General features: G+C 44.9%; 1 protein-coding gene across 1 annotated transcript in view; it reads right to left on the minus strand.

Moving 5' to 3' along the window:
- Positions 1-25,135, minus strand: part of slc8a3 (solute carrier family 8 member 3) — a gene marked incomplete at its 3' end in the record, with an annotated part of 111,678 nt that overhangs the window by 34,108 nt on the left and 52,435 nt on the right. The window contains exon 3 of the mRNA XM_084568488.1: positions 2,580-2,686. Within this exon, the coding sequence (XP_084424614.1) occupies positions 2,580-2,686 (107 nt within the window). The remainder of the gene's footprint in view (positions 1-2,579; positions 2,687-25,135) is intronic.

A 25,135-nucleotide genomic window follows, 5' to 3' on the forward strand; every position in this document is an offset into this window, starting at 1 on the left:
CTTTTGTTCGCTTCAGCCCTGAGATGGGAGCGGGAAAGATCGTTTATAATCTCGTAGCGTTTCCTCAACAGCGCACGTGTGTATTGCTGCAGATGTGGCTTTATTAGGTTGTTTTGTAATTGGTAATATTTGTGTAAAATCATCTACAATCATCTGACGACAGATATTTCCTTTTTCCTAAAAGATTCTTAGACGTCCAGATCATCTCATATCCAGAACAATGTCAAAAATGAAAGCAGTTGGAGTTTGAATATCTTTATCAGGAAGATCCAACATATATTCATATATATCGTGCCATTTCCTGCAAACCTCACGGCCTTGTGAGACCGGTTTCGCACCACAATTCTCAAGAGACTCTGGAAAGGGAGTAAGGCCTGAAATCGTGTCATGATCATCCAAGTGGCGTCTTCAGTTCAAAAGGACTGGAGGGATGTTTGGGGGTTTTATTTGGAACACCTGAGGATGGTTCACATTTCAATCTCACATGACTAGGGTCTAGTAATGACCCAACACTCACCTGGAATTAGAGGAATTGGCTCAGATTAACCTGAGTGGTATCTTCTCCTCCAACGGCCCATTAATGTTCAGAAAGTCTTCAAAACTCAGTGTGTGAATGGGAGTGAAACTTTTTTTGGGGGGGAGAGACGTTAAGACTTTGCAAATGCCACTTTTGGAACAAAGGTTTACTAAGGTTAGGAACATATACTGGGCCATAATAGCCAATTTGGAGAGGTTACCTAAACTAAATCATCTCTGCTTCACGTTACCAGCTTCATTTACTCTGAACCCTGGAACATACAGCCCTAATTCTTATGCATCTGTTGTAATCTTAGAAAAAGAGAAAGCTGTAGCTGCGCTGATTACTTTTCGAGATGGAGTCAGAGGAAGAGTTCTAGGATTTAAGAGGTTAATCTGAATACCATGCTCTAATTGTAAGTATTAGTCGTTAATAGAGCCTAGTCGAGTCCGTTTAAAGTGAGCAACGCCCACAGATGCTCCAAATAAAAACCTAAACTACCCACTAAACATTTAGATCTGCAGACACCAGTTCTCTTTGTTTTTAGATATTACAGCAAGACTTTATTACGTTTTCTGGACAGCTGAGCGTCACGTGCAGTGGTAATCCCGGGTTCTGTGGGGGCCCAGCACAAAGATGTACGTACCAGCGCGGCTAACGCATCTCCAACCTTTTGGAAATCTGTCAAAGGGTAGATAGAAGTCTCCCCTTGTTGGGGCGCTGTGGATGCACTGTAGGGCCATCGTAGGTTAAAGGGGGTTTTGTGGTTGTCAAGGCAAAATGTTGCGACGTAGGGGCTTGGTTTGCTTGGTTGGCCTGTCCTGATGGTGCACCCTTGGTCCTGGGATCACTAGTTGTGACAATCAGTCCACGGTAAAAGCCAAAACAAAGTGTAGCAGTAGCAGTAGCTCTCCGGCATAAAGCGTAAAGAGGTCCAAGTAGATCAAATTAAGCATCCTTACATTTTAGGTCTTCTCCTTGACTTGTCTTCAACAGATTGAAATCAGTTTTAATCTACCAATACTATACAGAGCACAGAGCAGCAGAGGAGTGTTTGCAGTTTGCAGTGACGCAGCCGTCACTCGTTAAAACCCATGTAGTAGCCGCTCTTCATCATCATGACTGAGGACGCAGGGCGCCGGCGCTCACACATCCCTGCCAGACCCAATACCGTAAACATAATGAGCTGTAGCTTTCGGAGGCAACAGCCAAGTGTTGGATTCTGCACCCTCCTTGTGCACCAGCTCGGGAGCCTCTCCCCCGTCCCCTGGCCCTGAGCGCCCGTTAGATAACACCGCATTAGATAACGGTGCACGAGTCTCAAGTAAATGCCTGTTGGCTTCTTTCAGCAGACATTACCAGCGACCGGCCGGGGAACCGGGAAACAAACAAAACGTATGACGGAAACTTGATTTGAATTATTTTATTCTCGCATCCACCTCGGTGCAAGAATACCCCTCAAGACAAGCTCGCCATGCGGGAGAAGATAATCTTGCAGTGAGTAACGCGGCCCCTGCCCGAGAATATATGACCTCAATATGAGCTGAACGCGAGATACTATCGGAAAGAAAGAGTCCTGCGAGTTATTCTGTCGCAAAAATAAATCAGCGATCTAATTTCGCCGCGCGAGCAGGTACGTGTGGTTAAAAATAGCTACGAGACTGCGTTCGGTTAAAACGTGCCTTTACATAATAATGGCCACTTGCTCTTTTGAGATAAATGAAAGCAGCTTCCAGACGTCTCTTTTTATGCGGATGATGACGGCGTCTGGGGAGGCTGTCGTTATGACGGGGACGGTTTGATTTCACAGCAGCTTTTTCTGGTGTAATGTGAAAGGACGGCTGCGAGGAAGGCGGCGTGGAGGGTGGCAAAGGGGCTGAGACACAGAGCGGCGTAATGATGAAAGTGTAGGTAAAGGAAGTGGACAGAGAGGAGACAGAGGCGCCCGGGGAGAGACGGCCGCGACAAACAGTGAGATAAAAGACAATGACAAAGTGTGAGAGCAAGAGACAGGGAGAAGGAGAGAGAGAGAGCGAGATAAAAGACAAAGAAATAAGTTCACCTTTCTGCAGACTCATGTCTACCATGCGAGGCTCGGCCAGCTCCAGGAAGAAGTTCTTGTTTTTCTCATACTCCTCATCGTCAATAATTTTCACGTGAATAACTTTGCTGCAAAAAGGGGGAGGAGAAAGGAAAGGAAGGGGGGGGGAGGAAGGGGGGGCGTGAAAAAGGAAAGGGACAGAGAAGGACAGAGAGGGGGAAAGAGGGAGAGAGAAGAAGAGAAAGGTTAATTTGCGATGGAGGGACTCAGGAAGTGCACTGTAAGTAGGATTAATAATCAGCATGGAAGAAAGGTTAGGAGGTGAAAGGTCAGCTCGTGGCCGGACGTGACAGACACACGAGCTCATTGGCTGCCACAGCGTCATGACGACCGCATTTATCACGGCCTCTGATGCGAGCTGAGCAGAGGGTGAAAAAAAAAAAAAAAGACGGATAAAAGAAGAAGAGCACAATGAGCCGAACACGGCGGCGTGTAATCAATCGGGTTGTAAAACGAGCAAACGGGCGTTTCGCAAGGGCAAAAAGGTGAGCGAACGACAAATGAAAGAAACAGTCGCTATATGAATTGATTTTTATGGCTCGATGGCTGGATACCGAGAGGGCTCCCCCACCCCCTCCTCACCCCCTCCCCGCCTCCCCACCTCTCTAGGCGCAGATAAGAGAGGAGCAGCTCATTGCTGAGTTTATTGCTCCGGTTTGAGGAGAACACCCCTTTAATGAAGTCAAATGTCCGGAGGGGGGTGAGGCGTTGTCTCTGGAAAAAGAGCTGCGTGTGACATCATCATCAAACAGAAACAGCTCAATATGGCACCTCGGCCCCGGCGGCGTTCTCGCCACTGATCGCCCTAATTGATCTTTATAAAGAGTTATTGACGAGTGCAGGCAGTTAAGTGGTCAGTAGGTACCCTGATGTCTCTGTGCATGGCCACATCATAGCGGGGGACCTACTAAAGCTTTGCTGAATTCAGTTGGACTCATGCAAACGCCTGAGAATGGAAATAAACCCCCAAACATCCGCTCTCTTAGGCCCCAGAAAGCATCCCCCTGCGAGCGGCAGACGAGTCAACAATAGTCGACAGCGGCACGGCTAGCCCTGAAATAGGGATGACATACTTTATTATGTGTCTGACATTTCACGGGAAGTCGCTTTTCCTCTTCATCCGAGCAGAAATGCAATTTTTTACGCATGTTATTTAGGGAGAGTATTTGGAAAGCGTGGTGGTGGTGGTGGTTGGGGGGTTCGGCTAATAAGATAAGTGACACGGCAGCATTCATTATGGATAGCTGCTCGTGTATCCAGTCAGAAAGCAGCTTGTTCCCTGACATCCCCACTGATGTACTTCCAGCACCGTGACATATAGCGCGCCTCGTGTCAGTCAAAGCTCTGACAAACGCACAACCCGCTCTCGTACGCCCACGCGAATGCACGCTGCACACGGCAAACTGTTAATCTGAGTATCTCCAGGAGAATTAAAACGTCGTTTGTATTCCTGCTCTAACGCATAAACAAATCCTGGTCTTTGCCCGGTGTATAGTCAGCTTTGGTTTTAAATTGCTAAAAGGGGGGATTCTGCACACTACAATCCATCTTCTCTCCTCACGTTAACACCAGCGGGGCTTTCCTCAGACTGCTAGGTGAGATGGCTGCAGTGCAGTTTTTTTTTTTTTTCCTATCAAAGAGCCACAGTCTACCTGACATCCATGTAGAACATCGAGAGACCACAAATGCAGCCTCACCATTAATCTGTGACCGTGTGCACATTCAAAAATAAAAGAAGTGATGCATATTTAATGGCAAAGGGAGCCTTGGGGTAAAAATGAGCTGCTGCTGCTACTCACTTATGCAATCTCTACAGTTTTCGACATAAGATCCTATCTGGCCCCTTATATTCTGCTCCTAATTTGATCTCTACATTCTTTTTAAACCTGTAATGCGCGCATTTGGCCACTTGGGGCAGCATAACGAACTGTAAACTGTAAACAAATGAGCTAACATATTATTCACTTATTATGGTGATTCTCTTTACACATCTTCTCCTTTCGGCTCTACTTTGGTCTCTACCAAGCCTTGACTCGTTGCTAACTCTTGTCAGTCTGCCGTTTGGCGCTCAGAAAGCAAAGTTGTAACCATAAAACCAAAACAATAAGCTTAAAGTTGCTAAAAAGACCAAATTTGTCAATAAGAGCTTGCATTTTTATATCATACACAAACATTTTATCAATTGTGACAAGACACCCAAGAGATGAACCCACCTAGGGGTTCAATTACCACTACAGCAAAAACACATTTTCAATAAAATTAGTGCAAACCAGATTACACGCAATAACCCTGGATGCTTTTGGGGGCTTTAGGGACTTAATATTATAACAATATCTTTACTAAAACAATATCAGACGTCGTTTAAGTCCGGTTAAATTTGATTTTCGTGCCACAGTTTGGTCCTAATCTGCCGAGCGGCTGATGGAAATCAATAAAAAACAATCATGTGATTACAAAGAAGCGTGTAAGTGTCGCGGAAACATTCGAGCACATGCACGGTTTACACATATTAAAAGCCCCGTGCGATATTTCTCTGGAGCCCGACAACATAAATTAACTTGTCACCGACGTTTTACACTCCGGCGTTTCTGCTTCAACAAGACGGAGCCACCTGCAGTTAGCTCTGATTATTTAATTTTTTTTTGGAGTTGCAGAGGAAATCACAGGGTTTCTGTAATTTTAATAAAGTGCGATAGACTGCAGCGATGGAAGGAATAAAAATGCACTGACACTGGACTAAATCTGATTTTATTCATGTCCGATGATGCAAAGTTTGATTAGATATGCATTTGAATACTGGTGTGTAATATAAGGGAGAAGAAAGGATGAAGAGAGATAGAAAAGAAATCAGTCTTCACCAGGATTTTAAAAGATGACTGAAAGAAATTTCAACACAGACGCAGAAACGGCAGGTTTTACGTTACATCATATAATAATATCTGGTATTTCTGATTCTCATTGAACTGTAATTACACCCATAGTACACATATAAGAGAAACATGCTGACCCTAATCCTAACTGGAAGTTTCATCCTAAATCCTAGTCCTTCAAAAAGTCCCCACAACTCGAGAATTAATCAATAACTTGGTCCCCACATTTCAATAAAAACAAAACACACACACACACACACACACACACACTCCAAACACGTGGAGTGGTGCAGCTGAGAACATGAAAACAACATATGCTTTTGTCTGTGATGCTTATTCACGTTCCAACATCTGGCAACGGTCGGTCGCCGTGGAAGCTGCAAAAAGCTCCTCTGAACGAAGGACATGTGTGCCGGGTGATAAAGATGCAATCAAACACCTGCTGTGCACACAACGACAGAAATCAGGGATTGTCCCGACACTGCCGGCGCAGCGGACGTTGGCGTGACATAAACAGTTTAAGTGTGGTAAGTGTGGTAAGACACAGAAGGAGCGACAGAGCTCTGCAAATAGCGTCCTGACGTATACAGTGGCCGCACACATACACTGACTGACACATGCAGGCTTCCACACATCCACTACACTGGTTTTATTCGCAGAGTCAAGAAATAGAGTTATTGCATTTTTAGCTATGTTAAAAGTTCACTTGAGAAGAATAAGGTGGAATGTTAGCAGCGCCCTTGAAAACAGATGAAAATTTGCAGCTGCAAAGTCTACAATGCTATTCATTAAATATTAACGTACAAACGAGGCATTAATAGGTTACTGAGAAGCTTAAAGCGGAACTACAGTTTTTTACAACCCGGGCCTTATTTCTGGCATAGAATACGACCGTTTACTCACCCATATAACTTTGGTGTGATTTTTTGTCGTTTGTCAGATATTTAGACCCACATATATCCATATAGTGGGAGTGACTGGGGCACCGAAACGTAGCCTCTAAATAACGCATTATCTGCAGCGAAACACGTTAATTTCACCAATATTTTGTTATGATATGCTAGTGCTATTCCCCGTTGAGTCCGGAGTTAGCTGTTATCATCATCCGAGGTCCGTAGATTGACCGACTAACCTCTGACCTGGATGATGTCATCTCTGAGCACTGTGCGCACAACAAACAATGAACAACAAACCACTGAACATCCGTGAATAGATAACAGGTAACACCGGACTCAACAGGGAATAGCACTAGCGTATCATAACAAAATATTGGAGAAATGAACGAGTTTCGTGGCAGATAATGCGTTATTTAGAGGCTGTGTTTCGGTGCCCCAGTCACTCCCACTATATGGATATACGCGGCGCTCTGCTGGAACTAAATATCTTCCAAACGACTCCAAATGACACCAAAGTTATATGGGTGAGTAAACGATCGTATTTTATGCCAGAAATAAGGTCCAAGTTGTAAAAAAAACGGCAATTCCCCTTTAATTCAATTTATTTAATGGAGTTGAGGAACAAATGCAACGACTTCAGTTTTGCCTCGTTTTAGAAGTAGAACAGTTACAAGACATCCTTTATATCCATGAGGCATGTTTGAAGTTTGACTGATTTGTTTTATCTGGCTTTATTGGTAAACATATAATGTAGCTGGGTGTCATCTGCAAATATATTTATAAAGTATATATTTTTGCCAATAATATTGACTCAGGGAAGCATGTATATTGTGAAAAGAATTGGTCCTAGCACAGAACCCTGTGGAACGCCATAACTAAATTTCTGTTGTAAAATATCATGTTAACATTAATACCGTTAATATCACGGTAACAAACCTTGTGGTACAACTGCACATCACGGCATCAAGGTGAGAGACTAAACAAGAGTAAATCAGCAACGATAAGTTTTTTTTTTACTGTTGTTAAGTTGCTCTATAAACAAATGCACACCTGCAGACGTGTTTGCAAATCAAGATCAAGAAAAGAAAACTAGATTTTATGTTACCTGTGACTCTGGGCAGATTTTAGCCAACAGCTATCTGTACTTCATCCACATTCCATCTCCCATGCACAACTATTCCTTTAAGGGTACTGTAGAAATCCCATTAACTGTTATTTCTTGAAGCAGTAAAAAAAAAAAAATGTAGCATCCTTTCTCTGCTTGCCCTCTATGGAATCTGCATTAGATTTTTTAGGGTAAAGATAAATATGAGCCAATAAAACACCAATATGAAATACAGCAGAGTGAGCTCACATACAGTAAAGGTGGAGACTACTCAACATCCTCCCTTTATGTGGTGAAGAAACAAATACAGTAGGGTCCCCTAAATTCTGACGTGCAGGAATGTACAGTGGATGTCAGTCTGCTCACCAGCGTTCTCGTACGTTGAAGTGAATTACACTAATGTGTCAAATTTAACGCGATAATGATTTATTGATGCCAACATCCTAGACACAGCACACTTAAGTTGAGCATTAGTGTGGGAAGTGCCACCGGGTAATGACAGGCGATTAGAGGGTTCACACCTCCGCTGCACTGGGCTGCCTGCAGCCAGCGGCCTCGGCCCTCTTCTGGTCCAGAGTGGACGGAGGAGGAGATGAAAGCGGAGGTGGTGCAGGGAGCCTGAGAGATGGAGAGGCAGATGCAGAGTGTCTCTTTCTCCCTCTGTTCTGCGGCCAAAAATCACACTGCGGCTGAAATCTGCTCTAGCTGCCCGCCTCCTCTCCATTTTTCAGATGCCTCTTCTCCGACAGCCGATTTACTGTTTTGGTCTCCTCTCTGGCTCCCATTCCACACACACTAAATAATATAACCACCAGGAGTGTGAAACCACCGTGGTGGAGTAACACATCAGAGGAAGTGATATGTGAGATGTGTGATATCCAATCTCCACTTCGACTTTTTACCCATCTGCTGCGGACTGACCCTCAAATTGCTCAGCTTTGAGCTTTGCCTTCTTTTTTTTTTTTTTTAGAAGATTCTCTCCAAAACTAGGAAGATGGGAGCAGCAGCTGAACGTGCTGCAATTAAATACAACCCTTCTTTACTCTCTTTGTGGTCTTGTGTGTGTGTCAAACACCTGCCGCAACTAATCAGGATCCTCTTGGTTTGAACTGGGTTTTGTCAGGCTGCATCCTGCTGGGGATGGCTGCTGCCATCAAGGAGTGTCATTGCTATGGAGTGGGGGTGTCTGGTCTGGTCTAGGTGGGTGCTACATGTCTTGAGTAACATCCACATGAATGAATGCCAGGTCCTAAAGTTTCCAGCAGTCACAAGATAGTCAATGTAGTTTACTTCTCCTGTCAGTGGTCATAATGTTGTGGCTGACTGGTGTATTACTTCCACTTGGCTGCAGTAAGGAGCCTTTGTTGGTTGTAGAATTACCAACAAAGTTCCAGTAGAAAACATTGTGTGCATTTCGTTAAAAGGAAAAATGACTTAAAAGCAAAAAAAATATCTCGTTTTGACAGTTTAGTCAGATCATGGCGACGTCTTCACTCAAAATCCCAAATAAAGTCAAGCCTATAAAGCCAGGAAGAGGACAAGGAGGGGAAAAAAAAGGCTCCAGTGCCTCGTGGGAAATCAGTGGCTTAATTAAGCAGGCCTGGTTTCTGTCACCAAGCGCAGGGATTATGGGCCTCGCTCATTATAGTCCTGATTATTGCTTTTCCCAGGCAATCACAGAAAAAAGCGAGTAAACACATTTGTCAATGATTTCTTGCCAATCCGATGACAAACCCGCATCAGATTTAATATTGCACACCCACAAGGCCCGCCCGCGCGCGCCTCCTTCCCCTCGTCCTCATCTCCTCTCGCCCCGCGTCGACTTTATTTCTTTTCATCCCGCGAGGAAAACAAATCAAAGCGCACTTGACCAGCCGCCACGCCACACACAGAGCGAAAACTTTCACAAACAAGGAAACGGCGACTGATCCGCCGAAGCTACGCATCAATATTACAGAGACCAAAACAAAACCGAGGCACGCAATCACACTAAACTCCCCACTTGGCCGCTTGCAGATTCGCTGGCAAAGCCGGAGCCAGATGCAAAAAAAAAAAAATACGACTGCTGCAAGAGAGAAAGCACAAGAGCCGGTGCAGCGGTGCCAGATGCCATTTGAATTATAGATGCCTCAAATTGAGTTCCAGTTTGAGAAGTGCGCACACAGTCCAGAAAAATAGGGAGATTTAGCCAAATGTATCGATAGAAGAGACGCGATGTGAGCTACGTTCGCTCGCTCCTAGGGGAAGGGTTGGCCTTGTGCTGAAGGAGACAGTCATTCATCCAGAGGACCCACATTCAAGCCCCCATTTTGGCAAGCATCCTCCCCGCTGACGTGTCCTTGTGAAGGGTGCCATCACATTGGAAGCAATTTTAGAAGCAGTGGTTGTTTTTGGGGCGAAATTGATTTTTTTTTAAATGCACAACTTACAGCAATCAGGCATAACATTATGACCACCTTTCTAATATTGTGTAGGTCTCCCTTGTTGCCTCCAAGACAGTTGTGACTCGTTAGAGAATGGACATGGGTCTTCTGAGGGTGTCCTGTGGTGTCTGGGAGCAAGATGTTGTTAATGGGGGGGGGGGGGGGGGGGCTTTGAGGGGAGGGGCCTCTGTGGATCATCCCACAGATACTTGATCAGTTTGGGATCTAGAGAATTTGGAGGCCAGGTCAACACCTTATGCTGTTCTTCATGTTTTTTTTTTTAGTTGTTCCTAAAGTGTTTTTGTGTGTGTGTCTGTGTCAGGCTGCATCCTGCTGGGGATGTCTGCTGCCATCAAGGAGTGTCATTGCTATGGGGTGGGGGTGCCTGGTCTGGTCTAGGTGGGTGCTACATGTCTAAGTAACATCTACACCAATAAATGCCAGGTCCAGAAGTTTCCCAGCAGAACACTGAATCGTCACAAGATGATTAATGTTATTTACTTCTCCTGCCAGTGGTCATAATGTTGTGGCTGATTGGTGTATACTGTATGTCCTTTGCAGGACATGTATGTGGGGCTTCAGTGATGGATGATGGATTATAATAGAAATGAATCTCTCGCAATTCTGCACCAGATTTTTTTTTTTAACCTTTTGTAAACATGCGTGTAAAAATGAAAGGTCCAGTGGACGTTATTAGCAGAAACTGAATATAGTATTCATAATTATATTTTCATTAGTGTGTAATCACCTGTAATTATGAACTGTGGCGTGCCTTAGAATGAGCTCTTTATATCTCCAGATGCAGCAGGAGGCCAACAATAAACACATCTCCGAGAAATTATGTTTCTGTTCAACGAAAATTACAAAAGTAGACACAATTTGGAGCAAAATCTAATTGAAAATAGATTAAACTTTACTGTTAAACTTTACCTTTAAACAGTCTCAAGATCTCAATCTCCAGTCTCACCCAACATCCACCCCAACAACCTCCCCCTGATTTCAAACATTTGTCGCAGCAGTTATTGAAATTAGAAAATCACTAGTCTCTGTCCTATGTTAAGCTTCACTCTGGATTCACTGCCTCCACTTGGGCCTCTGATTTTGATCTTGACTTCATCCTGCTCCTGACACAGATCAAGTCCACTAGCCTTCATAGCAACCAGTTAAAAACCAGTGGTTGATGTCAACTTCACCCCGTCCCAAGATTATTTGTTGTCGACGAGAGAAAGCCGTAGCGATTGACCCTGAGTCGCTGCGAGCTCAAGGGACACAGACAACGGTGGCGGAAGTGCGAGGGGTCACGGCAACGGACTGATCAATAAAAATATATATATATATATAAATGACCTCCCAATATCAGTTAGAGGACGCGGGCGGTGAGAAGTCTCATCAGTGGAGGAGAATCACACACACAAACACACTGATACACGAAACCAGATGGAAAGGTGAAGCCTCGCAGCGAGGTGCGTGCTCCCGCGGCTGACGGACGTGTAACTCATGATGAGAGCTTGGAGCGAGAACACAGCCAGGTTTATTAATACCGCCGGAGAGAGGAATCATGGGTAGTCAGTCACATTATCCGAATTCCACGGCAGGGCTGCAGCTGTCCCTCCTCGGGCTTCTCACCTTCCTCGACGCGCTCTCACGGCGCTTGCATCGCTCTCCGTGGCGACAGTAAATCTCCTCTCATTTACCTAGTGGGCAGCTGGTCAGATTACAGTGCGTTAGATTTAAGAGAGGGGCGATCGAATGTGGCCCTCGGTGACAAGACACCCTCCTCTGATCCTGCGGCTCTCTCGCATTCTCAGGCCTCGGACTCGAATGTCTAATGCGCCCCGGCCCCGCTCCTATTTGCTGCTCTCACTCTCACTTGTTGTCATGGATACAAAACCTCCTTCACCAGCCCGGCTCCTCTCTAAATGCGACACATGACAGACGAGCGTTTTCTATAAAACTTCAACCTTTTCCAGTCGTTTCTATTCACGCGGCTACACGGAGCTAAACGGCACAATGAAGCTGGCCCTGGAGGCAACAGAGAGTCCTAACGGGTTTACTTCTGTCTACTGACAGAACACTTGAGGTGTGCTTCCACGTGCACTCGCATGCACCTCTGCAGGGGCTGCAGGTGGAGGAATGGGCGGACAGGAGATCACACAGCGGCGGCTCGCTTCCTGTGTCCCGTGGGATTATTCGCCTGTGAGTCCGGCCCTTAAACCCACCGTCCAAACACATCAGAGAGGAGCTAAGTACGCCTCCTTGGTGCTGCAACTGTAACTCTCTGCGTTCAACGTCAGGGGCAAAGCTTTCACTCCCAAGATGGATAACATGGTCGACAATAAGGGGAGGATGAAGCCGTCTCCGTCCTGCAGAGGACTGCCACCAACTATCACAAGAGCACAACACGAGAACAAGTTGAGCATATGCTGCAATGTTTGGGTGCCTAAACAGTTTCTCTGTTATTTTACACCGATCAGGCACAACATTATGACCACCTTGTGCCTCCAAAACAGTTGTGACTCATCAGAGAATGGACATGGGCCTTCTGAGGGTGTCCTGTGGTGTCTGGAAACAAGCTCGAAATTTTCGTAAAAATTTAAATCAGCCTTGTAAAGGTTTTACGTGAAATGAGATGCATTCAAGACCCCACGGTCAAAAAGAAAGGCGACCATAAACGTTACATATAAGAAATACAGAGCATCTTTAATATAGAATTAACCATTAACACTGTTATAATTGGAAAAAAAGATCAAAATTAAAACCGCGGAAAACTGCAAAACTTTATGTCACTAAAAGTGAATTAATTTGAATATTTTTAAATAATCAAATATTTGTCATTCTTCAAATATTATTGCTAAATATTTGCTCTTTCCAGTTATTTAAAACGTAAGGATTTGATGCTTTTTTTTTTTTTTTTTTTGTCATTTACTTGGTTTAAAGGGGAAATTAAGACCAGCAGGACATCATCATCACTGTGGCAGCTTGTAAATAATCCTAATTTGTAACCCACTCCAGTCTTGAACGACATCTCTTTGGAGGAAATAGCTCTAATCTGAAATAATAAGGTAGGTTGAATCTTGATGATTTTCCAACAAAGAGAGTAAAGGTTTTGGGGCAGAAAGAAGAAGAAGAAACAGAGGCTATTTCTGAGAATCCAGAAATACTAAAGACGTGAGAGACAAGGCTGGGAATAAAATGTACTTTCTGGAGAGGCAAGAGATTGTCACTGATCTAAACAGAGAGGCCTGGCTATCGGAGGAGGAGGAGGAGGAGGAGGAAGAGGAGAGCTGGTCGGCTTCACTTGTCATGCACCCTTGCGACGCTGTCTCCATAAAAACACGCCGACTGCCAGCGCTGAAGGAGAAAAAGACAAAAGGAGGAGATGAAAAGAGGGAGAGGACACTCAAAGGTAAGGGAGAGGACGGGGGAGGAAGTGAAAGGACAGACAGGGAGCTCCATATTTTCTGAGCCAAGAGCGAGGCGAGCGGGGAGGAGGGGGTGAGCTATATATTTTTATTTTTTTTTGGGATGTCTGGAGCAAGCCCAAAGGTCCTCCTCTACAAGGACACAACGCAATAAAACACTCAGAGATGAAGTGTCTGATAGGGGGAGACAAGGGAGGGAGAGGAGGCTGCAGTCGGGCCCTTCCGAAACGAACGGAGCCGTGGAGCGGCGCCCTGCTGGAGGTGAAGGAGACGGTCGGGATGAGGGCGAGAAATGCACAAGAGCTATTCTGAGCGCCGGGTGTGGGTCCGTGACAGCTTAGAGAGCCCGAGCCGGCCAAGCCAAAGCGCCTGCAGCCAAATGACAAACACCATCATAAATGAATGACCTGGGAGAGCGACAAGCTCCCGCACGCATCAGGGGAGAGTAAATGTTAGAAATGTAATGCACTGAAATAATAAAGCATAACACTTCCTGTCATATTTAGGAGCACGGCAAACTGTTGAGGCTCCAGAAATAGAAAGCTGGCTGCGGGTGTTGTGTTCCGCGTGCTCGTCTGTCGGTCTTGCTCGCGGCTCTGGGGGCTTCGAGATTCTCGTTTAGACGTATTTGGTTTCTTTTTCTGGTGAGACCTTATTTTACCTGTCTAAAAGCGGCATATAAACAACTCGCAATAAGTTAAAGTATCAAGTAGAACAGGCCGAGGAGATGCCTTCAAATGACAGATACTTGTTTTTGGTCTATAATCTATAAATATTTGAATTTTAGGTTTAAAAAAAACACATTCACAGACTATTTATTCAGAAATAAATCATACACACTGAGGATTATGACATTCCTAGTAAATCACTCCTGATTTCTTTTTATAAACTTTCTTCAGAACTTCTTTCTTGCAAAAATTAAAACGGCCTTTTTTAAATATCTTCTTTCTGGCACACTCTCCCACATCTCTATCTGACCAGTAATTGCATTAACATATTCTCCTTACTCATTAGCCTCGACGTGTTATCATTTAGTTTTTGGACTGAATTTGCAATATGAAGCTACTGTCAACCAAGCCTGCAGGAACAGAGCAAGACGAATGAAGTCTGTGTCCAGAAGAAGTGTTACACGAGTTTTTATTATCGGGGTTTGATGCATTAGAGGCCCCTGTGACGTTCGGGAAGTCTGGAAGAGCCAACTAGAAGTCAGCTGGCTCGGTCTGGCTCAGGGAATCTCTGTCGTTGCATGCTCTGTGGGCCAAAATTTGCTGAAGCGTGCAGAACATCTGGGTATTTCATGGAAAACTTTTTTGGCGAATGCGACCACTGTGTAGCACCTTTCACTCCAGCGACTGACATGCCATCTTGGATCAACTATATCCAAGCATTCAAACTGATTTGAGCTTGAGTGTGTAAACATAAATAGAGTACCTAACTGTTTGGGGCAAATGCGTGCACTGTTCGACCTCTACAGGACCCCGACAGCTGACCAACCCACAGCACACGTCTCACACATCATGCGGCGTTTCGTCCGCTCTCTACGCTGGCGATGCTACACATGCTGCTATTATTTCTGCATTTGTAGACAGGAACGGAGGAAAGGGGGGGGAGAAAAAAAATCCACAGCGTCACGCCTCGGTGAGCCTCTAATCAAGCAAGAGAAAGCACATTTATGAGTGTGAATATGTGCGAGTTGGTGCAAACGTTCCTGTGCATTATGTTTTTTGCAGTTACAGTGGAAGGAGCAGATGTGGGGGAGGGGTCCGCACGTGTGCACATTGTGCTTTTTATTTTTGTGAGGAATATTTGAAGTTTTAGGAACCGATCAGACCTTGCATTAACATGGTGTGAACACACCCAGGACGCATTTGAGAGATATAATCTGAGACCACATCTGGAGATGAAGGGTATGTTGTTGTTACATTCTGAACTACTCCTCCACTGCAACCTCTACGCTTATTTAGGATGCTTTTATACCTCGTTTGTTGTTCCAAAACCGAGAGCATTTCCCTCCTAGGTCAGTTTGTTCGGGCTTGTGTGAACACAACAATTGAACTCAGTTCTGGAAGAATGTAGCTGAGCTGAGACCAGTTCGAGAAGATGGTGTCAGTTCGCTAATATGATTCATTTGCAGTGAGAACACCGTGTTTCCCATGGACGGATACGACAACCCTGAGAAACGGTCTGACGAGTAGGTCATTGTACGCCCCGAAAGCATGTCTTCTTTTTATGAAGTGTTTCGCAGCAGCAGTGCGCCTTGTACACGTAGCCTAGGTGCGCAATCAAAACTGTACATGTTGCTCAAAAACGTTGGTGCATGTACCACAGAACAGCAATAAATGCTAAGGTCCACTCTTGCTGCTGATGCGCCGTTTCTAAATCAGTTTCTTCCTGAAACATTTTGACCATTCACAAACCTGTTTGCAAGCACATAGCGCTGAGGGCGTGTCAGAAGGTCTCGTCTCTGTTGCCCAACTCGAGGTTAAATGCAGTATTTTAGCAAAACTTTGTTGATTGCTCCTTGAATCTGAATGAAATATGGGTGAAGCTCAGTAAGGAAAACTTGACTCAACCATCATTTGGAAGCGCACATGCAAGAAAAAGGAGACAAAGGAACCGATGCAGTGACGGTAAAACCCTGTCTCTCAAAACACTTTGCAGGACGCTTTGGTGCCAACTGGAACGCGCCAAGTACGGCCTGTGCCACGCCACATCTCACTTGTATTATGTCTGAATTTGCTGAGATCTAGGAATTTGACGCATGTAGCATGCGCAGTCAGAAGATGGTGTGTCACCAAGATCAATGACCCAGAAAGGCTGCGATTTTTTCAGTCCTCTGTCTCCTATTTTAATCCATCCAACTGTCTACAAATACACATAAAGGCGAGCTCTGAGCAAGCGCAGATGACCAACAGCTCAACACTGCTCTTGAACGTCTCTCGATAAAGACAAGCCCACGGTTTACCTAAAGAGAGATGACTTAAACAGACAAAGACTTCTTGCTTCAACACATTTGGAACCAACAAGTACACATGCACCTTTTGAGGAATAAAATGGCATGGCTGACAGGTCACAAGCAAAATAAGGTTGGGAACCATTGCAGATTATCAATGAGGGTCCTAACAAGAACAACGAGTGCACTGTATGTCAGTGTAGGTGTCTATTTCGGTGTGATTGGTTGGCAGTGGGGGGTTTCATTCGATTTGCTGCAGCCGCAGAAAGACATCGCTGATTGAGAAGTGGATGGCACAGGAAAGATGCATGCACTTCTAAAAATAGTCAGGGACATGGATTTTCTCTGGAGGGGGTTGAGAGACTGTGTGTGTGTGTTAGCCAAAGACCTCTGCTTCCCTGACATTCAACGGCCATGCACACTTCTGCACGGCCACATACATTAGCACACAGCGACGGAAGACACTTGAAAGCACACCGTGAAATTATGATCACAGTTCACAGCCTGGGGTCCTGTACACACAATGCTGCTGTACACACTCCACGGTGCGCATACATAGCACGCCTATAGCTTGGTTTTACACTACAATTCTCTCCAGATCATCACAGCTTCCTAACCGAGGGGCTGCCAACCAATATAGTGTCTTCTGATGTTAAAATGGGTCCCTTGATAAATTCCTGATTATACAGAAATGACTGTGGAACGTCTTCCAATGGCCTTTGGGCTGCACAGGACTGCTATAAACGTCACCCGGCTTGCCAATGAATTTCCACTGACCGGCTTATGAGAGCAGCTTCATTTGGGCCCTCTGGAGGATTTAAACACTGCTGTATGGAGTCTAAAGACCTAAACATTTCCCTGTGAAGATATTGGGGTCAAAGGAATACTCTGGCCTCAACACGTGCCAGAAATGAAGGTTGTGATCTCCCTTACGTTAATTTACACTCCTGCCGGTTACTCTTTGAACGTTATCACTGCGAGGAGAGGAGGTGCAAGGTTTCGGCAACAGACGGGAGTGTTTGGATGGAGGTATAGGATGTTAAAGGTTAAACTTCTCTGAATCAATCATCCTCTGCTTCAACATATACCCGCAGAAAGAGAAATAATACATCATGATAGGAACTGAGCAAAAAGACTAAATTTCAGGGTTGGCTCAGTTCGGTTAGGGTGCGATACTAATAGTGCTAAGGTTGTGGGTTCAGTCCCTATATGGGCCGTCTTCTTATTTGGCATGTGGGTAGAGAAGCAGCTTCGACTGTTCGATCCCAACCTAAAACCCAACAAACTCCTCTCAGGTCACCTTGCACGACTGCTCACTGCTGCAAATAAAGATAACTCATTAGAGAATGGACATAGACCTTCTGAGGGTGTCCTGTGGTGTCTGGCAACAGTATGTTGTTTGGGGGGGGGGGAGTGCTTTGAGGGGAGGGTCTCTGTGGATCATCCCACAGATACTTGATCAGTTTGGGATCTAGTGAATTTGGAGGCCAGGTCAACACCTTGTGAAGTTCTTCATGTTTTTTTTTGTGTCAGGCTGCATCCTGCTGGGGATGGCTGCTGCCATGAAGGAGTGTCATTGCTATGAGGTGGGGGTGTCTGGTCTGATCTAGGTGGGTGCTACATGTCTAAGTAACATCCACAAGCATGAATGCCAGGTCCAAAAGTTTCCCAGCAGAACACTGAATTGTCACAAGATGGTCCCCTTTGTGTCCCGAAACTTGTTTCCTACAACTGTCTGAATTTCATTAACATTTTATGGTTTCTCGTCGCCACATCGCTGCTAGCCTCTTCCTGGTCCTGAACGACCCTTTAGAATGTCAAGGTTAACATACACTTTGCGTTCACAGAGAGAGGTACATGCATGGCTTCACAGTCCTAGCGTATATTAAAATATGCAGAGAAATTTGGGAAAAATATGCAAATGAAAACCTCCACAAATGCACCATGATCGCTCTGTTTTCCAGTTAATGACACGGAGCTTGCCCTGAGCAGATCGCGGCCTTCACTTTCTTAGCCTCAGAAGCTGACAGTTTGTTAGAAGCACATCTTCACACGTTCAAATCCCTTCACACGTTCACCTTGCATGTGCGCCGTATATCTGACAGCTCCCCTGACACATTACAGCTCTCCTTAATGCAGTCGAGGGCGCTCGTACGCACACGCAGGAGATGCGCGGCTGCATGATATATTCCCAGCCTGCATGTTCACATACATAGCGGCAGGGAAAATAGGGAGGAGGGGGGCGGAGGAGTAAGCGGAGGGGGAAGCCCTGAGATGAGCCAGGAGAGGAGGATGATTCAACATGTAAGGGAGGAACTCTCCTCCATCACAGTGTATGTCCTCTGGTCTCTGATGAGATTATTGGACGGCTCCTCCCTCCCTCCAGGCCCTGCGCTGTGTTGTCTTAAAAAGATTAACCACACCATTGTCTCTGCCAATAATGACGGGATAAAAAGGGCCACAGCCTCGCAGGGAAAGTTGAAATGCTGAGCACTAATTCCGTCCCATGGAGCGTGTTGCTATCATCCGTCCTCCCGAATCCTCATTAGCATTAGCTAGCTGCACGGACTGGACGCTGGAGTCGAGCAATGTGCCCACTAAGAACAGACCAGGGGATTGTGGATTTAACAGCATTTTACCTGTTTTACCTGAAAAGATTAAGGCTGGTGCAAACGGTTGACTGAGAGACCACAGTGTCACCGGTGGAGAAGGACTTTTAAGCTATGGATATAATAAGACCTCCTCAGGCCTTATCACAATGTCAAGTCGAATCTGTTTCACATATGAGATTCAAAAGGGCAAGATAGAATTTCATCTTAAAAGTATGAAACAGTATGAAAACTGGCTCATATGGATGAATATTGGTCTTTAATTTAGTTTATCTATTCCCCAGACTGCATCTTAATATCATAGGCGGTTTAGCCCAGAAACGCAAGTACGCACTGCGGCGTCGCAGACCGCAAAGAACTACGATTGGTTCGCTTGGTTGTAGCGTGTTTCCGCTTTAGTATTTCCAGCTGCTTCTCCAGCTCAGCAGTTTTCAAATTGATTGTTTTGGATTGATAAAGATCGAACCCATCGAGGAAAGGTTAACTGAGGAGGTTCGGAGAAACATTTGTATGACTCGTCTTCAGCAAAATTCTGGCAAAATTTCGGCGAAAGTTTCAGTCGCCATCATTGGAAGTGAAGCAGGAAGTAGAAACAAAAATTAACCTGACAACAGAGTGAGCCAGACCAACGAGTGCACAAGTATAAATGGCTCGCATCGGTGTAGGCTACGTACGTAGGTTACGGCGTCTGTGTCCCGTAGTACCTTAAATGAGCCTTTACCACAAAGCCGCGAGGACAGTCCAGTGATGCAGTTTTAAAACAAACCCAAAGGTTAGCCAAACTTATTTTGAAGAGATTATTTTGAGATGAATGTCAAAGTCTGTTTGCAGATCTGGAAGTAGAGGTCACATCAACCCTAACTCCTGGCTCCCCTTATCGGCTGGTGCTTCCAGGTAACCTACAGGTACATCCATAGTCAAATCCCTGTTTGACACTTGAGAACTTTGAACTCTCCAACAGGTTTCTAAGGTCTGATATGAGCTTGACATTTGACCTTTTGTTAAAAATCCGCAACCTTCCTCTAAGAGCACTAGCTAAATGCAGAGTATGTAACGCGCTCATGGTTCTGTGGGTTCTCCACACATCTAGCTCGGAGCCGAGTTGTCCATCTGCTCTCTCGCTCCTCAGTGTGGATCCACTGCCAGTTCCTGAGCATTAAAGCCCATCGACAGCTTCCCCTCAGCTGCTGTTAAATAGAAAGTGCCATAAGGCTAGCTGGAGCACAGCGGGATATCTAAAACATGTCAGCCATGTAGGAGGAACATGCAAAAGGGCAGGGACTAACGGCGGAGGAAGCGAGGGGTGGTGAAGTGCTGGAGAGGTCTAATACTGCTCGAAGCCCAGCAGGCCGGCCAGCCAGTCAGTCAGTCACAGCGTTTAAGTCCTCAGGGACGGGGATGGAAAGGCACGAATGGGTGGAGAGGTGGAGGAATCGGCGGGAGCTGAAACGATCGATCCCGTCCACCCTCACTCTCCTCATTCACCGTGACATTTGTTGAAAACCTCTCGAGGACAGACTCGGCAGCTCTACATGCTTATTCAATTAAGACGCCTCTGAGATGTTTCACTTTCATTTGCCTCTGCTCTTCCTTTAACATGCACCGTCGTGTCCCCACATTATCCCTGTTTATCTCGCTTCATCGCTTTTCTGCCAAATAAAAGGTCTGGCACTGAACTCGGGAACTAAAAACCTATTTTGTGTCTCCTGAATGTGTTTCTATAGAAGTCACAGAGGTTAAGCAAAATACAGAAAATCAAATAAAGCAATATTTATAGCATATTTATATATAATTACTTGTTTTCTGAGAGTTATGCGTTCAAACTGGGTTGTATTTACCGTGTTCACAAGAAAAGTCCAAATGAACGACGCCCTCTGGTGGTATTCACAACCTCGTAAAGGGAATTTACCAAAACGTATAGAGGGTTTTATATAATTTTATATGTATGAAGAAAAGCTTGATATTAACAGCCTCATCCTTTCATTATACCCTTGCAATTCCTACATACCAAACTGTTAGCCTCTGTGTCTTGTAGATGCAGGTACAGGTACAACTTCTGTTTATGTCTTTTCTGTCTTCTCGTCGCAACCACAAGCTCACGGGTTCGATTCGAAGGCTGCATTAGATGAGATAGTTGATATCGGTCTCCTGTCTTTGCAATCCTAGATTAAAGAGTCGGTTAGCTGAGCTTAGCATGAGTACTAGGGGGAAACAGCTAGCCAGGCTCTGTTATAGAGCAGAAATATGCATAGAAAGGACAAGAGCTTCATGTATACTAGACACACATCTATCTACCTGCCACTGCAGCAATTAAACTAGTCATTGCGACTACGAAACTCTAGGAAGTCATTGCCCCCAGCTATCATTATGAAGCAAATCACCAAATTATGGTTTCTAACTTCCGCTTAAACCATAAATTGTAAATTTTTAATTACAGTTTGTGTATATATTGAACAAATTGTATATAACGTGTCAATTAGAGGTGTCAATAGGTGGATTGTATAATTTTAGAGAGCCAAACTAGCTGTTCTGACTTAAAGCTAAGCTACGCTAATTAGCTCTTGGGCTCCAACTGTATATTCTCCAGAATCTTGTCTCTTCCCTTCTTTTCAACACCCATAATCATCCCATTCTCAGTCCTGATGTTAATACAAAAAGCATTTAGCACCAGTGTGAATGACTGACGTACATCAGCCATCTTGATTTGCTGCTAAGTGTTGTGTTTCCTCAGCCATCAGGAAGTAATCCTTCCCAGGCAATGAGTTTTCAGGGTTTAGGAGCTAAATTTAGAACCTTCAAATGCAGATATACTTTCAGTTCTGAGTTCCTAAAAGGGCTCTCGTGTTCCTGAGGTTATTCTGAAGCTTACTGCTTTCGTTACGGCATTCAAAGTTTGCTCTTTTCTAAATAAATTTATCGTCATGGCACTCAAGCAGCCATGAGTTCAAGCAAATACCAAGAAGTTTTAGCAAATACTGTCTGACCCAGGTCTGACTCTACTTCGTAATCATACCCCTCCCCTACAGTTTGAGCTAATCCCTCTTTACAGTAGCTGTCGTCTTTCGTCCTCTTTTGTTCGTCTTGCTTTTTCTTTGCCCACCCTGCGTGTCCGGGTAATTCAGCCTGAACAATACGTCACTGACTCCTGGAGACGCTGCTCCTCAGCTCCTCTGTTTTTACCCAATTTCCCTCCTGCTGTGTTTGTCAGGAACACAGTGTGGCAGTGCCTTGGGAAAGGCACCGTCTTATTTTTCTCCTCTTCCTCCTCTCCCTCTTTCTTTGAGTATATCCTCTGATTTCCTCCACATCTGTTTCTCTACAGGCCACCTCTGTGTTCATCACATTCCCCACTTCAGCAAATGCTTCTGCTTTCATTTACGTTATTTTCCTGCCTACCCCCCGTCGGTGACATTGTTATTTTTAGACCCTCTTGGAGGTGTGCGGCTATGTTTGCGAGTTCAGGATGCTGACCTGATTTCTTAGTCATCTCCATGCCAACTTCATTCCCAGCATCTCGTTTAAGTGGCCCCTGACAGGGGAATAACACCTGTTCAGAGCACCCGAGGTGTGCCGGCTGAGCCAAAGTGATTGGGAGAAGAGGAAGAGAAGAAGTCAGCGTCCTCCAGCTGCCTTAGCCCCCCCCCCCACAGGGAAACCTGCCACTCAGCTGGAGATGGCTCATTCAGTGTGCATGCTTGAGGGATTAACCTCTATCAAAAAGAGGTCAGCGTCAGAGCCGCCAGAACAACGACAAGAGTCGGAGACAAAAAGGTGTGGATTTGGATTTATTCCTGACCGCCAGTCAGCAAAGTCAGAGGCATCACAAGGCAGGGACAGAAAAAAATCAAAAGATGTAATGAAACTGCAGAACCAAGGGTTACAGTTGAAAGACAATCTGCCAGTGTTTTTAGATGATAATGACAGCCAGTCAGCTGTGATGGATTTATCGTGTTCAATGGGAGGGTTGGCTTCAAAAACCCCAACACCGCCGCATCTTTCCAGAGTCAGATTGTAGGTGTCTGCATTGTACATCATCATAATATAAATTTATGCTAACTAACCCACACGGGAAAATTATTTTTCTGTATCTGACACACAGTATTGTAGCACCCTGGAAGCAAAGAGGCGGTTAAATGCTTGCTCAAAGCACCTATGCCATGGACATGGAGGGGATGTGAACCCTTCAATCCCAAGCAGTTTCTCTAACCATTATGCTCATTCCTCTTCATTTTTCATGTGTAGTTATATGAACAACAATGTCCATATCTTCCTTAAAGGGGAATTACTGTTTTTTACAACCTGTGCCTTATTTCTGGCATAAAATACGATCGTGTACTCACCCATATAACTTCTGTGTCATTTGTAGTCATTCGGGAGATATTTAGATCTGCGTGTATCCATATAGTGGGAGTGACTGGGGCACCGAAACGCAGTCTCTAAATAACGCTAGTGCTATTCCCCGTTGAGTCCGGAGTTACCTGTTATCAGACCCCGGACTCAACCGGGAATAGCACTAGCGTACGATAACAAAATATTGATGAAATGAACGAGTTTCGTGGCAGATGCGTTACCAGCCAGCTGCGTTATTTAAAGGCTGCGTTTCGGTGCCCCAGTCACTCCCACTATATGGATATACGCAGATCTAAATATCTCCCGAACGGCTACATATGACACAAAAGTTATATGGGTGAGTAAACGACCGTATTATTTTATGCCAGAAATAAGGTCCAGGTTATAAAAAACAATAGTTCCCCTTTAAGAACATTTGAGTTTGGAGGTGGTCACGAAGCACGTCGTAAGAACCTGACATATTATACCATTAGACCAACATCAACAGACCGAAAGAACAACTCACTATAAACCTTGTTAGGTTTCAGATTTATGTTGGGCAAAACGTGATGTGATGCCTGGACAGTAAATGCCACGAAGCTTGTTACTTAACACCTGAACTTGTATAACTTTGTTGATGCCTTACCTTTACATCTAGGACCATTAGAGTTTAAAAAAAAAAATAGTTGTCAAGTTCTTGTCGGCAGAAGTATTCCTGCTCCCACCAACCTCAGCTTTACTTTAAATGCTATATTAAGTTGGAAAACATGGTGAACATAACCTCATTGCATTAGCATTATTACCTTTTTTTTTTTTTTTTTTTTAGTATGTAGCTTAATGTGCAGCCTCACAGATTCTCTTGTTAACATCTTGTAATTCCTAGATTAGTCAGATAATACCCCGTAGATGCTTCATTGCTAAAGTATTCTTAAACCAACTAAATCTATTTGTTGCAGGATCCTTTCTAGGCTTAAAAGCAAGTTGGAAGCTCGGGCAGATTACCAGTTTACTACCAGACGCAGACAGGAATTTGCAATTTAGAGTCTCAGCCTCTCCTGACCTGCAACTCTTTCTCCAGAGACTATAATGAAATATGCCTCGAACAAGCCTAAAGTGCAGGTCTGCATTAAACCTCAACTGAACTTCCCGGTTTATATTTTTCCTTTACTACCAACTGGTACCAACCTTAAAACATTGCCATGAATGGTGCAAAGTCACAGCCTAATACCAGTGCTCCTCAAGCAGTGAGGTTGTGTGTTGTGGTGCTAATCAGAGGCCCATTAGAAAACTAATTAAAAAAAGAATAATAATCTTAGCTTCACATCTGAGAAAGAGCAGGCCAGTACCATTATGGTCTTGCACCAGGGCCGATCTCTAGACGACATGCTGGTTGTCCCCGACCTCTCATCCCTGCCTTGCTGCACTGTTTCCTCCTCTATCATCCCAAACCCCTCTTTATTCAGTCAGCCAGCTGTTTGAACATCCAAACTTCTGCGTCCTCCCTTTCCAATCTGCCGGGGAGGTGCACAGACCGCCAGCCTGCTATGTCCGTCTGGCATGCAACGTTGCGTGGATTCTCCGCTTGCTCCTCGCTTGCATGCAGAACCCTCATTCATTCAATTTGAGCCAGCTCCACAGTGAGGCATCATTAGTTGGTTAGCATTACTTTTATCCGTCTGTCTGCGTGTAGGAAGGCCGCCAGACATAGACTGATGTAAATCAACACAAACAGGGTTGACATGCAATAAAGAAGGGAAAGAAACGGCACGGGAGCGTGGCAGATAAAAACGTGGCCCCCGCCGGGGATGAACTGGCCGACATGTTTTAAATGAGTGTCATCTGATCAGGACGGAGAATTCGTCCTTCAACATTGTTTCCCCCTCGGACAAAGCAGCGCTCCGGATAGTGAA

The sequence above is a fragment of the Chelon labrosus genome, assembly GCF_963514085.1.
Source record: "Chelon labrosus genome assembly, chromosome: 20".
NCBI lineage: Eukaryota > Metazoa > Chordata > Actinopteri > Mugiliformes > Mugilidae > Chelon > Chelon labrosus.